Source organism: Melanerpes formicivorus, unplaced genomic scaffold (assembly GCF_026170545.1).
Source record: "Melanerpes formicivorus ecotype bairdi unplaced genomic scaffold, bMelFor1.0.p_v2 SCAF_9, whole genome shotgun sequence".
Classification (NCBI taxonomy): domain Eukaryota; kingdom Metazoa; phylum Chordata; class Aves; order Piciformes; family Picidae; genus Melanerpes; species Melanerpes formicivorus.
Window position 1 is genome coordinate 12,832,982 of NW_027142361.1, and position 14,165 is coordinate 12,847,146.

At 59.8% G+C, this 14,165-nt stretch overlaps 1 protein-coding gene and 1 non-coding gene across 7 annotated transcripts; both read right to left on the reverse strand.

The window, feature by feature from the left end:
• Nucleotides 1–86: 86 nt before the first annotated feature.
• LOC137443537 (U1 spliceosomal RNA) lies at nt 87–250 on the reverse strand. Its single transcript, XR_010987918.1, has one exon. It is a non-coding gene; the product is annotated as a U1 spliceosomal RNA (small nuclear RNA).
• Nucleotides 251–3,871: 3,621 nt separating this feature from the next.
• Nucleotides 3,872–12,685, reverse strand: MAPRE3 (microtubule associated protein RP/EB family member 3). Of its 6 annotated transcripts, none has more exons than XM_068143055.1 (8): nt 12,598–12,684; nt 9,799–10,011; nt 6,632–6,759; nt 6,382–6,468; nt 6,090–6,291; nt 5,313–5,464; nt 5,032–5,184; nt 3,872–4,794 (listed from the first exon to the last, which is right to left on the reverse strand). In XM_068143055.1, exons 3-8 carry the CDS (start codon nt 6,698–6,700, stop codon nt 4,726–4,728), a joined length of 732 nt encoding a protein of 243 aa, XP_067999156.1. In that variant the 5' UTR covers nt 6,701–6,759; nt 9,799–10,011; nt 12,598–12,684; the 3' UTR covers nt 3,872–4,725. The 6 variants fall into 6 exon arrangements, with proteins under 6 accessions (XP_067999156.1, XP_067999154.1, XP_067999152.1 ...); XM_068143053.1 differs by having other exon boundaries at nt 6,382–6,510; XM_068143051.1 differs by having other exon boundaries at nt 6,135–6,291; nt 6,382–6,527.
• Nucleotides 12,686–14,165: the final 1,480 nt, after the last annotated feature.

Consider the following 14,165-nt stretch of genomic DNA (forward strand, 5'->3'; position numbering starts at 1 on the left):
GGGCGCTGGAGCTTCAAGTCACCTCCATAGTGGAGAGACAGTTCTCCCTCAGCAACCTCCTCGGCCTTCTTTTGTCACCAGAACACCAGGGGAGAGCGCGAACGCAGTCCCCCACTACCACAAATTATGCAGTCGAGTTTCCCGCATTTGGGGAAATCGCAGGGGTCAGCACACCCGGAGTGCAAAGGAGGAGCCTCGCCCTGGGAAAACCACCTGCCTGATCATGGTGTCTCCCCTGCCAGGTAAGTATGCTTCCTCCCTCCCCAACACCGCGCCGCCCGCCGCCGCACGCACACTCAACACACGGACACCCTCACATCGCACGGACACCCCATCCATCCCACCACCCCACGTCTCGTCACCCCCCTTTCCGATACCCTCCTGTCCCGATGCCGCCAGAGCCGCGACCGGCCGTGTGGCACACCGGTAAGCTCCCGTCACGCCGCGCGGTCTCTTTATCTGCATGGCCCCGCTCCCGACCCCGACCCCCCTTTTTCATCCCTTGCATTCCGCGCCCTGAGATTGCTCCTCTACGGTACAGGCTGAGGCGTGCCGCTCCCTGGCTGTTTCGAGCTGCCCACCTGTCCGCAGCCAGCCTCCCCCCTTTGTTTCTGCTGTCCCAGTGTCCCCACCCGAGACCCTCGGGATGCCCAGCGAGTGGTCCCAACACTCCACCATGTGGCGATCTCTGCTCTGAACCAAATACTCATAGTTGTATCATAGTATCAGTCTGGGTTGGAAGGGACCACAAGGATCATCTAGTTCCAAACCCCCTGCCATGGGCAGGGACACCCCACAATAGATCAGGCTGGCCAGAGCCTCATCCAGCCTGGTCTTAAACACCTCCAGGGACAGGGCCTCAACCACCTCCCTGGACAACCCATTCCAGGGCTTCACCACTCTTATGGTGAAGAACCTCCCCCTCACATCTAGCCTGAATCTCCCCACCTCCAGTTTCATTCCATTCCCCCTAATCCTATCACTATCTGATATCCTGAGAAGTCCCTCCCCAGCCTTCCTGTAGGCCCCCTTCAGATACTGGAAGGCCACAATTAGGTCACCTCGGAGCCTTCTCTTCTCCAGACTGAACAGCCCCAACTCCCTCAGTCTGTCCTTGTAGGAGAGGTGCTCCAGCCCTCTGATCATCCTCGTGGCCCTTCTCTGGACACGTTCCAGCACCTCCACATCCCTCCTGTAATAGGGGCTCCAGAACTGGACACAGTACTCCAGGTGGGGTCTCACCAGGGCTGAGTAGAGGGGGAGAATCACCTCCCTTGACCTGCTGGCCACACTTCTCCTGATGCAGCCCAGGGTCTGATTGGCTTTGTGGGCTGCAAGTGCACACTGAGAGCTCATGTTGAGCTTCTCATCCACCAGCACCCCCAAGTCTCTCTCCTCAGGGCTGCTTTCCAGCCAGTCCCTGCCCAGCCTGTATTTGTGCCTGGGATTGCCTCGACCCAGATGCAGGACCCTGCACTTGCTCTTATTGAACTTCATGAGGTTGGCTTGTGCCCACCTCTCCAGCCTGTCAAGGTCCCTCTGGATGGCCTCCCTTCCCTCCAGTGTGTCTGCTGCACCACACAGCTTGGTGTCATCAGCAAACTTGCTGAGGGTGCACTCAATGCCACTGTCCATGGCACCCGCAAAGATGTTGAACAAGACAGGTCCCAGGACTGATCCCTGAGGGACTCCGCTTGTCACTGGCCTCCACTGGGACATGGACCCATTGACAGCCACTCTTTGGGTGCGGCCATCAAGCCAGTTCCTTATCCATCTAGTGGTCCACCCATCAAACCCATGTGTCACCAGCCTGGAGACCAGGATGTGGTGCAGGACAGTGTCGAAGGCTTTGTTCAGGTCCAGGTAAACGACATCAGTTGCTGAAGGTCTACTCACCACCGCCCACCTGGCACCCAGCTGTGCCTTCACCGAGCCTGGCCGCACGTGACATTTACTGTCCTGCAGCTCTCAGGTACCTTTGCTATCGCTGTGGCTATGACAGGTCACTGAGTGTGGCCCCTGCCAGTTCCTGGGCATATCTGGTGTGGCACATCAGGCCCAAGGAATCCTGCAACTACATTCCCTGCCTTCATCCCTGTCCCAGGAGGTATCCTAGAAGCACAGAATCATGTCTTGGTTTTTGTTGGAAAGGACCTTTAAGACCATTGGGTCCAACCATTAACCCAGCACTGCCAGGACACCACTGTACCACATCCCTCAGTGCCACATCTCCATAGCTTTGAAACCCCTCCAGGGATGGGGACTCCACCACTGCCCTGGGCAGCCTGTTCCAGGCCTTACCAACCCTTTCCATGAGGAAATTGTTCCTCATGTCCAGCATAACTCTCTCTTGGCACAACTTGAGGCTGTTTCATCTATCACTTTTGACCTGGGACAAGAGACCAACCCCCAGTTCAAACCAACCTCTTTTCAGGGACTTGTACAGAGCAAGAAGGTGTCCTTGACCCTCCTTCAGGCTAAACAACCCCAGTTCCCTTAGCTGCTCCTCAGTGCTCTATGCCCTTCACCAGCTTCATTGCCCTTTGAAGACACTCCAGCACCTCAATGTCCTTCTGAGGTGCAGGGGCAAAACTGAACAACTATTTGAGCTGTGGCCTCTGCCCTAGTCTTCATCTCTGTGCCAGTCTTTCCTCGGTGCCTGGGACCCCAAAGCCCAGCGTGACACTGGTCTGTGGCACCTCTAGCTCCTCAATTCCTACAGTGCTTGTCCCCAAGGCTGGGACACATTTGCTCCCCATGGTCCCCACCCTGGCTACACACTGCATACTCTGTGCAGTGCCTGAGCTTTGTCAGAGACTTCCTGCCTGTTCCTGTTGGACTCCTGGTGCTGTGGCCTGGGTTGGAGGGGCTACCTTCTGAGCACTGTCACGACTGTCATCCACAGCCTGGCCATGATCTCTTGTGATCTCACCAGCAGGCAGCAGATGCTAGGCTAGGTCTCCCCAGAGGTTTCTCCAGGCAGAAGAACCCCAACCCTTTCAGTCTATCCTCACTGCAGATAGGCAGAATCCCCTTCCTGGACCTGCTGGCCACACTGTTTGGATGCAACACGGGAGACAGTTGGCTTCTGTGCTGTGAGTGCACATTGCCAGCTCTTGTTCAGCTTTTCACCCACCTGCACCTCCAAGTCCTTCTCCACAGGGCTGCTCTCCATCTCTCCATCCCTTCATTGACCAGTCTGCACTGATACCAGGGATTGCCCTTACCCAGGTGCAGGACCTTGTGCTTGGCCTCGCTGAACCTCAGGAGGTTCACATGGGCTCAATTTTTCATCTTGTACAGGTCCCTCTGGATGACATCCTCAGGAGTTTCAACTGTATCACTCAGCTTGATGTCATTTGCCAATTTGCTGAGGGTGCACTTCACTTGATTCCACTATCCATGTCAGGTATGGAGGTACCAAGAAGGTATTAAACAACACTGGTCCCACTATGAACCTCTGAGGGACACCAATCTCCATCTGGATATCAGACAGTTGTCCACCACTCTGACTGTGACTACCAATAAATCTGTCTCTCTTCAGCTGAAAGAGAAGGATATTTGGGGTGACCAAGTCAAAGGCCAGGCTGGCAAAATTCAGACATCTTCCTTTGTCCACTAATGTACTCACTCCACCACAGAGGGCCACTGGGCTGGTCAGGCTGGAGTTGCCCTTGATGAAGCTATGCTGGCTGTCTGGAATCGCCTTCCTGTCCTCTGTGTGCCTTACCCGAGCTTCTAGGAAGACCTGCTCCATGATCTCCCCAGATACAGAGGTGGGGCTGACAGGCTGGTAGTTCCAGGTTCCTCCTCTCTACCCTTTTCAACCACAGGGGGCCTGGAGCCAGGACAGGGAGCGTCCAGGACAAGGTTTTAACCACACGAGTTTTATTTTAAATAAAACTGAACACAGATGCAGGCTTTGCGACCGGAGTGACGGACCAGACAAGCGATGCAACGGGAGGGACGATGGCCGGGGCCAGCTCTGCCTGCCGCTCTTGGCAAACATGCCCCAGCAGAGACCCGGCTGGCTCAGCCCCAGGGAGTCCTCTGTAGCCATGGGCAAGAGGAGAGGACTCCATGGTGCCAACAGGCTCCCACTCCGGGATCCTCAATCCTGGCTCGTGGTGATTGAGTCCCTCCCTTGCTGCCTGCACCTGCATGTACAGGCAGGTGGCCATGTCCTAGCCAGGCTGCGGTTTCTTTATCACCTTCCCAGAAACCTGAAGCAAAATCTTCCTCCTCCAAGCCATGTTCTCTCTGAAGGCTGACGAGAGGCCACTGAGTTCCACGCAGTGGTCCCTGGCTCCAGCCTCCCTCCCTGGGGCTGCAGGGTGCAGGCACCATGCTGGCACCCTCCACCCCAGGACAACCACTCCAAGGAGGACTCATTCTTTCCCTCTTGCTCTCACAGAGCAGGGCAGGCAGGGACACAGGGGCAGCTGTGCACTCATGCCGGAGGGGACAACGGAAATAAATACGGGGGGTACGGGTGGTGAGAGCCGGAGCCTGTGCCCACCCCCCCCAGCCCCCGGCAGAGGTACAACTGTGTTCCTCGCTGGGTGGACATCAATGATGGAGACAGCGGCTTCCCACCAGAGCTGCTGGACGCCGTGATGGAGACTAATGGCGTGAGACACTGCAGGGCGAGGCGCATGGGCTCAGGACCTCGAATGTCTATGGTGGGGGGAACAGCGCGGGGCGGGGCGTGGGAGCGTGCCGGGGCTAGTACTCGTCCTGGTCCTCTGGCTGCTGCTCCTCCAGCTCATCATCCTCCGGTGGGGCAAAGCCCTCCTAGCAAGGGGGTATGAGTGGCCATGAGCCCAAGGATGGCATGGGGTGGGCAATCCTGCTCCTGGCTGGCTCCTGCCTTATCCCCATGGGCCCTTCCAGCATGAGCAAGGGCTTCAGCAAAGCCCAGACTGCCCTCTCTGGCACCAAATGAGGGAGACCCTCTTCCCAGCGAAGCCCAGAAAGCAGGATGGAGGGGCTGGAGGTCCTTGGGGGGGGGCAGCAATGCCTAGCCCTCACCTCTGTGGCATAGAGGACACTGATGATGCCGGTGATGATGGGGCTGTTCTCATTCTCATGCTCCTGGCAGATCAGCTCGATGTCCCGCAGCTTGCTGAAGTAGAAATCGCGCTCCTTCTCCAGCCCATCCACTGTCAGCTTCAGGTCCATCAGCTGCAGCAAGGGGCCAAAGCCTTGAGTTCAAAGTCCCCACACCTGTGGGCTCAGCACCTTCCCCACTCACCCAGGGTGCTCCCCGGTCCCACCAGCAGCAGGCAGGGGTGGGCAGGGGTCCTGCCTACCTGCTGGTTGAGCTCCAGGATCTGTGCATCAGCCTCAGTGCCACCGTTACGAGCTGCAGGGGAGTTTTTCCGGAGGATGCTGCTGGGAACGTTGCTGAGGCGAGCTGGGTTTGATGTGTTCTTGGGGCCGGTGGGAGAGGTTCTCTGGGGAACTTGACAACAGATGGGGACCAACGGGTTAATACCGGTCTGGGGGGGTGATAGCAGGAACCCCTCCCTGCATTGTGTGAGGCCAGCAGCAGGCAGCAAGGGCAGGCAGAGCACTGAAGGCTGAGCCATGACTCCAGGCTCCAGCTCTGCCTCAGTTTTCCCTGGCAAATCTCACCCCTAGCCCCCTCAAGAGGTGCTTGTAGCCTAGCTGGGGTTTGCTGTGGGATGGAGGGGGCAGCCCAGTCCTTGAGATGCTCCTGCACAGTTGGCACAAAGAGCCCACAATGACCACAGAGCATCACTCGTGTCTGGGAGCAGGCTGGCACAGTGGGGAAGGCACCCAGGGTGGGGTCTGGGGGAGTATAAACCACACACAGACCCAGGGTGAGCAGGATAGAGGCAGCTCAGCCTTGCCTAGCTCCCTACTAGTCCCTCCAGTGTCACCTCTGCCCTGCATGTCCCTGAAGACCCTCTGACCCACCCCTGATCAAAAGCAGGCAGCACAGTGGGGCACAGGCAGAGGTGGTGGGGGACAAGGCGGAGGGGAGACACCCTTCTGTGGCCAGAATGACGTGGGGTGCAGGAGGGCAGGGGGGCAGCGCTCACCGGGGAGGACCCGGACATTACCTGCAGTGCCAATGGGTTTCTTGGGTTTGCTGAAGATGTGATCACCTGGGTTTGGAGGGGGCGTGACGTCCTGGCCCTGCCGTGCCAGCAGCGGGTTGTACTCCTTCCCGTCGTAGTTGGCGTCAAAGAATTTCTTAAACCACTGGATGAACTCAAAGTTGTCCTGGAACTTGCCCTTCACCAGTCTCTCCACTGCGATGATCTGCGAGGGAGACAGAGAGCGGGTGGTAGGGCTGCCCTCTCGGCATGGCCCCCACCCCACCATGTCCCCCTGCCCACCCCGTGGACCTACTTTGTCCACTCCCATCTTCTTGAAGGCAGCCTGCAGCACCTTGAAGTTGTGGATGTACTCATGCTCCAGCTTGGCCTGGAACTTGACCTTCCGCAGGTGGACGCAGCCAGGGAACAGCATGTCCATGAACTGGCAATAGGCAGCCCCTGTGCCGGGGCCACACCGTGGCGTCAAGGGAGGGGGTTAGCAGCACACCACCACCATCCGTGTCCCCATCCCCATTCCCCCGCCACTGGGACCCATGCCTCACCTGAGCAGAGCTGCTCAATCTTGGTGTAGTTGAGCTGGAGAGAATCGTTGACCCAGGCGAGCATGTCATGGCGGCTCAGGTTCTCGCTGGTCACCGACGTTGAGTACACATTGACGGCCATGCCCCAGCTGCCAAGAGATGGGCATCACGCTGGCATTATCACCCTGGTATGACCCCCACCTTGGGTGCTGTGCCTCCCAACCCAGCCCTGCTCCATGTCAAGGGTGGCAGGACTCAGGGTGCCCATCCCATCCAGGCTCCAGCATCAGGGGACACTGCAGACCCCCAGCCCAGCTGTGTCCCCAGGTGTAGGGAGCACGAGGGTCCCTGGCAGCCCTCTGACATCCCACACGACCAGGTAGACCTCTCCCCTGAGCAGGGGCAGCTGGGTGGGCCATGTCATTGGGTGCTGAGAAATGGGACCCACCGCAGGACACGCATGCAGTGCAGGATGTGGCTCACAGGCAGGGTGTCTCAAGGGGATACAGGCACCACTGAGGGCACTGCCCCTGTGCCAGGGCACAGCTCCTTCCCTGTGCAAGGCCATGGGGCTCCCAGGGGCCAGTGCTGGCCCATAAGCAGCTTATGCCCCCCCCTTGCAGCCCTAATCTGCTGGGGCCAGGATCGGGGTCCATTAGAGCAGAGCTTAGAGGGGCAACATCTGTCAGCAGGCATAGCCACAAACCTGCTCCCAGATGGTGGAGGACTCTGCCTGGGCACAATGAGAGTGGAGACCCCATTGCCATGGCTGTGCTATGGCAGAGCACTATGGAGTCATGCTGTGGAACTGGGGGGTGGTGTATCATGACACCATCCCACCAGCTCCCAGCAAACGTTTCACAGCAGGGACCATCCCTGTGCCCTCCCTGAATGAGGGTCCCCATCGAACCCTGCTGCCCACGCCTTCCCCACCTCCCCCATCCCACCCTCCCCAGCACAGCAGCAGCAGTGTTAATCCGCTTCCCGCTCCGGGGTGAGAGGGGGGGCTGCAGGGTGTGGGCCCAGCTGCCAGCCAGGGGCTCTGGGTAGGGAGTGACTTCCCTTAATCCCCCCTGGCCCTCCATCACTCACCTAGACCCACCTGCCTGCTACCACAGCCCAGGGTGTTGTGTGGGGCTGATGAGGGGAGGCATTGACTGCACCATGACTGCACTATGGGCATGAATGGGAGCAGGACCCCCTGTCACCCAGCAGAGAGGAGCCGTGGGGTGCTGCCACCTCCCTGGGCTTGTGAAGAGGAAAGGTGTTGGTGGCTGCAGACACCCCCCGCCTCCCCCCCCCCCCCCCGCCTCAGCACTGCTGTGACTCAGAACCGGTGATGCACAGCCACACAGCCCAGCTAGTTGAACGGCCACCAGCAGCTAAGTGGGGCCGGACCCTCGCTGGGACCTCCAGCACCCCATCCCAACCCATGCAGGGTCAGTGTCGCCGTGAAGCAGCAGGGGTGCCGGTATTTTTAGCCGCTGGAAATGAGGCCCCAGCAGCCCCCGGCACGGTGTAGGGGGCACCTCATTCCCCGGCGAGGAGGACCAAAGCCACCTTATCGTGCCGGCCACATCACCTGTCCGAAGAGCCGCAGGCCGCCCCGCACAGGCTGGGCTTGCAGGCAGGTGCCCCCCGCAGCCCCGAGCTGAGTCATGCGCGGCGGAGAGCCAAAGCCACGTGCACTGCGGTGCGGCCGCCGCGGTGCGGCCGGCAATGCCACAGCGTTTGCCTGGTGCCAGAGTGGGCAGGAGGCTGGCTGCCCACCCCGCCCAGGAGCCAGCAGCCGGCTGACAACACTCCCCCCTCCCCGGTTCCCTGGTGACAAACACCCCCTCCCCGCCATTGCCGTCCTTTCCCAAAATAGCTGGGAACAGCTGCCGCATGGCAGTGCCGGAGCAGGGCTGGGACGGGTGCTGGAGGCTCGCTGGCAGGCTTTGGCCGTCATGCCGAGCCACAGGGGTTAGCTCTTGCTCTACTCGATCTGGTGGAGGTGGGGAGGCATTGCATGGTGCTTGGAACCAGCACACAGCTCTCTGGCCGCTGACAGCATTCTGTGTGGAGGGCATGCAGCAATGGTTGCACGCTGCAGGATGGGACACACACTGCTGGCACCCAGGTGGACCTTTGCCACACCACCACTGGGGGTCCAGGTAGGCAGCCCCTCACCAGGGATACTCCCCAGGCAGGTAAGGTGGCACAGAGTCAGGGAGTGAACCACTCAACATGGCTCCAGGCACAGCACAGCTTCCAACACCATCCCAGTGCCAGCATCAGTGGGTCATGGCACCAGCAGAAACCTCAGCCAGTCCTGGTTTGGGGCTAAGCCCAGCATCTTCCTCATCATCTTGCCAAGCAGGAAGGGGCACCCACAGCACCCCCTCACCACTCAGGATATCCACCGTGCTTCCCAGCAAACTGCCGGTGTTGTTGCCCCATGCCTTGGTGCAGCCACGGCCTCCCCTTTGCCGAAGCAAGCCAACACCCATGCCAAAGGCCACAGGGATGGGTGTCACTGCGGGGTGAATTCGGGTGTCACCACAGCAGCCACACCCTGAAGTGCTGCTGCCAGACACACCCCAATTCCTGCACACTCTGCCATGCACCCTGACCCTGCTCTGGCACTGGCATGGCACAGCCCCAAGCATCCAGAGCCATCAGCACTGTAAGGGGATGCTGCCCAGGGCACAGAGTGACACCCACTCTCTGAAACACCACACCATGTTTCCAAGCCCTTTGTGGTAGCACCAAGCATGCCCCAGCATAATCACAGGGAAGCCCACTGCTTGTGCCAACCCTCTGGCCCTGCTGCCACTCCAGTGCCAGGTGATGGACACACCCAGGAAAGATAGGCTCTGGCCTGGCCAGTTTGCTGTTGCTGCCACCAGCTTTTGCAAGAATAAAAAGGATCAAAATAAGAAGTTAGTCCCAATTCTTGGCATGCCATGGAGAGAGGAGCTGCTCTGGCACGGGGCTCAACACATGGCTGCCTCGGCATGGGGTCCCCAGGGAGCAGCAGCTGGTTTGGCAGCATTGCCCCTGCTGCCAGGCTGGTGCCTCTGTGGTGGTGGGATGCAGGGATCTGGGGTGCATTCCCTGTCATGCTGGGCAGCCCCCCCTTGCCTTGTGCCACCTGTGCTGGGCGTCTGGCCAGCCCTGCTGCCAGGACAGAGGGGGACGCTTACCGCTGCATTTTAATTGTCCAGCCGCAGAGCTGCTAATCAAGGCCCAACAGCGAACAAAACCCTCGGGCGTGTCTCTCTGCCCTGTCCTGCCGGCGCTGCCGGGGCGTGGAGAGGTCGTCCAGCCTGGCTCCTTGCACCGACGCTGCCGGGGAGACGGCGGCAAGGCACTGGCGTCCCACGCCGCAGCCCTCACTGGGCCGGGGCCGGTGCGCTCTGGCCAAACAAAGTGAGAGGAGAATGAGGCCGGCAGCCACGCTGAATATGTTTGCTCAGCACCGAGGTTGTGGTGCCAGCACGGGCTGCCAAAGCCAGGCACCAACTGCATGCCACTGCAGCTACTCAGGTGCTGGATGGGCAGCACTGCCTACCGAGCCTCTGAGTCGGTGCTGACCCCTCGCCGTCTGCACCAGCCTGGCAGCACCGTTGTGGCAGAGTGAGGTGGGCTGCTGCGACTCACAGTTTCTATTTTGGGAGTTATCCCGGTGGCTTCTCAAGTGACAAATATGTGAGGGGGGTGGCAGACAAGCCAGTGGGGTCTGAGTGCTGCGCAGAGCCGCTGCAGTGCCACCCGCTTCATCTGGCAGCTGGCAGGCAGTGTGGGCAGGGCTGCCCAGGCACTGGCAAAGGTGGCCTCTTGCACTGGTGGCCATCACAGATGTCCTCCCCAGTGCCGCTTCCCCCTACCCTGAGGACAGTATCCCTGAGCTGTGCCATGCTGTGCCACATCACAGTATCACAGTATCACAGTATCACTTAGGTTGGAAAGGACCTCGAGGATCATCGAGTCCAGCCTATCAACACAGACCCCCATGACTAGACCATGGCACCAAGTGCCACGTCCAATCTCCTCTTGAACACCTCCAGGGTCGATGACTCCACCACCTCCCTGGGCAACCCGTTCCAATGCCGAATGACTCGCTCGGTGAAGAACTTCCTCCTCACCTCGAGTCTAAACCTCCCCTGGTGCAGCTTGAGACTGTGTCCCCTTGTTCTGGTGCTGGTTGCCTGGGAGAAGAGGCCAACCCCTTCCTGGCTACAACCACCTTTCAGGTAGTTGTAGAGGGCAATGAGGTCACCCCTGAGCCTCCTCTTCTCCAGGCTAAACAATCCCAGCTCCCTCAGCCTCTCCTCATAGGGCTCATAGGGCAGAGCTCATGTGTGGCAGACGGGTTTGCCTCGGTGCAGACAGCACCCAGCTCCTTTGCCAGGTCCATTCCCCATCACCCCTTCTGGTTTCCCAGGTGTTTAGCAGGTGGCAGCACCTATCCCAGCCTGTGAAAAGGGAAACCAGCCACTCATGTACCAGGAGCTCGTGGTTCTCCTGGTGGTGCCTGGCTGATGCAGACACAGAGCACAGTGAGGGTGGCCCAGCCTCATGGGTCTCTCTCTGCTCCACTCTGGCTAACCTAAATAACTTGAAATAGCAGCAGTGGGAGCATGTGCAGAGCTCAATGATGCCAGCAGTGCCTCCCATAGTACCCGCTCACCCGTGCCAGCATCCTCATCCAGCACTGCATTCCTGAAATATTAATGACAAGTGCCTCTTGATGGCTCAAATCCGGAGGCTGGCAGACCCAGCACGGGAAGAGCCACTCATTGGCACCCTATGGCTGGAGACATCCACACCAGCCGGTCTGTGTTGTGGCAGAGCACCCCCTGACCTGGACACCCTCTCATGGGCAATGGCCAAGCCACCAGAAGAGAGGCCCCACATGACAGTGTGCCTATGCCACTCACTGGGAAGAACTGTCCCCCACCATGTCCCCATGCACAGAACAACCATGCTGGCACACAATGTCCCCACACAGCCCCAGTGGCACCAGAGAGGTCAAGATCTGTGATCTGTGTACCACATGCCGTGGTGGTGAGGTCATTTGTGGATGGGACTGGATGTCCCATGTGGGTGGCAGCATTGGTGATCATGCTACCATCTTGCCCGTGCCCCACTCGTCCTGGGTGTGACACTGTGCCAGAGTCACCATGAGGACGATGGACAGGTGTGCATCATGCTCTGACAGGTCACCGTGCTGCTGACCATGCTCTTCTGGACTGCTCTGGCCAAGCCTGTGCCACGGGGGCTCTGCCTGCCTCTCCGAGGAGCATCACCCAGCACCAGCACCCTGCTGTCTGTGGGACGGGGGCCAGCAGCACCACGAACCCCACACCTGGCAGAGACTCGGGTCCAGCAGGACCCGTACAGCCCGGGGGTCTCCCCGGTGATGCCCAGTCACTGGTAATGATACCGTGTAACCGGCAGTAATGACCAGTAACCGGCGGTGATGACCGGTAATTGGCGTTGCGCGGTACCAGGAGGCCCCGCCGGTGCCAGGACTACAGCTCCCGGCGTGCTGTGCCCGTGCCATACCGTACCGTGCCGTACCGGGGCCACGGCCCTGCGGGAAACGCAACGGGGACGCAACGGCGGCCGCCGCTCCGTCAGGCCAGATCCCGCCATCACTGACATCGCCGGAATCGGCCCTCCCGAGCCCCGGATCTACCCTCTCCATCCCCAGCCTGGTTCCCACCGCGGTCACGGCCGCTCCATCCCTGGCGCCCGACAGGGCCGCTCCGTCCCCGGGCCGCCCAACCTGTCACGGCCGCACTATCCCCAGGGGCACCGGACGGACACCCCCACCCTTACCGCTCTGCCCCCCGGATGCTCCATCCCCCGAGGCCACATCGGCCTCCGTGTCGGGTGCCGGGGGGTGGATGGCAATCGCCAGTACCGGGATGCGGGCGATGGCGGCGGCCCGATGTGGTGCTGTCAAGTCCCTCCTCGCGGTGCCGCCTCGCACTCACCACGCTCGAGCCGCGGCCGCTCCTCCCGCCGCTCCGCACCCTCCGCACCACGCCGGGTTCACCTGGACCGGGCCGGGACCACACGGGTGGCCCCGCGCATGCGCACCAGCAGCCGCTGCCTCTGCCGCCCCTCCCCGCGGGCGGGACCAGGCCCCGCTCACCCGCCCCTATCGCCATGGTAACTGCGCGCTGGCCACGCCCACTCCCGGGGCTCTCTCTTCCGCACAGCGCCCCCTGGGGGCGGGTGGGGTCTGTCTCCGTATCGCCGATACCTGGCAGGGACCCTGTCAGGGCGTCCTGGAGTCCTACAGTCTCTTGGGACATTTGGGACCCACCCTCGGTAGCACAGAATCCTTGTGACACGTTTCAGAAATTTCAAAGTTCCCCTCGAGACCCCAGCGGCTCCCAGGACCCCTGTAGGCAGGGAACCCCTGGGGATACTTAGTGGCTTTCTACAATGGTGTAACAATGGGCAAGGGAAGACCAACAGGTGTCATTTATCTAGGCTTCTGTAAAGCCTGTGACACAGTTCTCCTCAACGTCCCTCTCTCTAAACAGGAGAGAGAGGGATTTGACGGGTGGACTGTCCAGTGGATAAGGAATTGGTTGGATGATTACATAGAAAGAGTAGTAGTGGTAAACAGCCTGATGTCCAGATGGAGATGGGTGACAAGTGGTGTCCCTCAAGGGTCTGTACTGGGACCAGTGCTGCTCAATATGTCCATCAATGGCATAGACAGTGGGACTGAGTGCATCCTCACCAAGTTGGCAGATGATACCAAGCTGTGCAGTACCCACTGAATAGAACAGAATAGAATAGAATAAACCAGGTTGGAAGAGACCTTCAAGATCATCGCGTCCAACCTATCACCCAACACCACCTAATCAACTAACCCATGTAACCAAGCACCCTGTCAAGTCTCCTCCTGAACACCTCCAGTGACGGCAACTCCACCACCTCCCCAGGCAGTCCATTCCAATGGGCAATCACTCTCTCTGTGTAAAACTTCCTCCTGACCTCCAGCCTGAACTTCCCCTGGCGCAGCCTCAGACTGTGTCCTCTTGTTCTGGTGCTGGCTGCCTGGGAGAAGAGACCAACCTCTGCCTGTTTACAACCCCCCTTCAGGTAGTTGTAGAGAGTAATGAGGTCACCCTTGAGTCTCCTCCTCTCCAGGCTAAGCAGCCCCAGCTCCCTCAGTCTCTCCTCATAGGGCTTGTGTTCCAAGCCCCTCACTAACTTTGTTGCCCTTCTCTGGACTCGTTCCAGCAACTCAACATCCTTCCTAAACTGAGGGGCCCAGAACTGGACACAGTACTCGAGGTGTGGACTAACCAGTGCAGTGTACAGGGGCAGAATGACCTCCCTGCTCCTGCTGGCCACACTGTTCTTAATGCAGGCCAGGATGCCATTGGCCCTCCTGGCCACCTGGGCACACTGCAGGCTCATGTTCATCTTACCATCAACCAGCACCCCCAGGTCCCTCTCTGCCTGGCTGCTCTCCAGCCACTCTGACCCCAGCCTGTAGCACTGCATGGGGTTGTTGTGGCCAATGTGCAGAACCCAGCAC

Coding starts and splice junctions, on each gene's coding strand:
- MAPRE3 (XM_068143049.1), bottom strand. Junction 5,185..5,312: donor TCCTGGAGCTCAACCAGCAG/GTAGGCAGGACC, acceptor CCCTTGCTGCAG/CTGATGGACCTGAAGCTGAC. Junction 4,795..5,031: donor GTGTCCTCTATGCCACAGAG/GTGAGGGCTAGG, acceptor CCCCCTTGCTAG/GAGGGCTTTGCCCCACCGGA.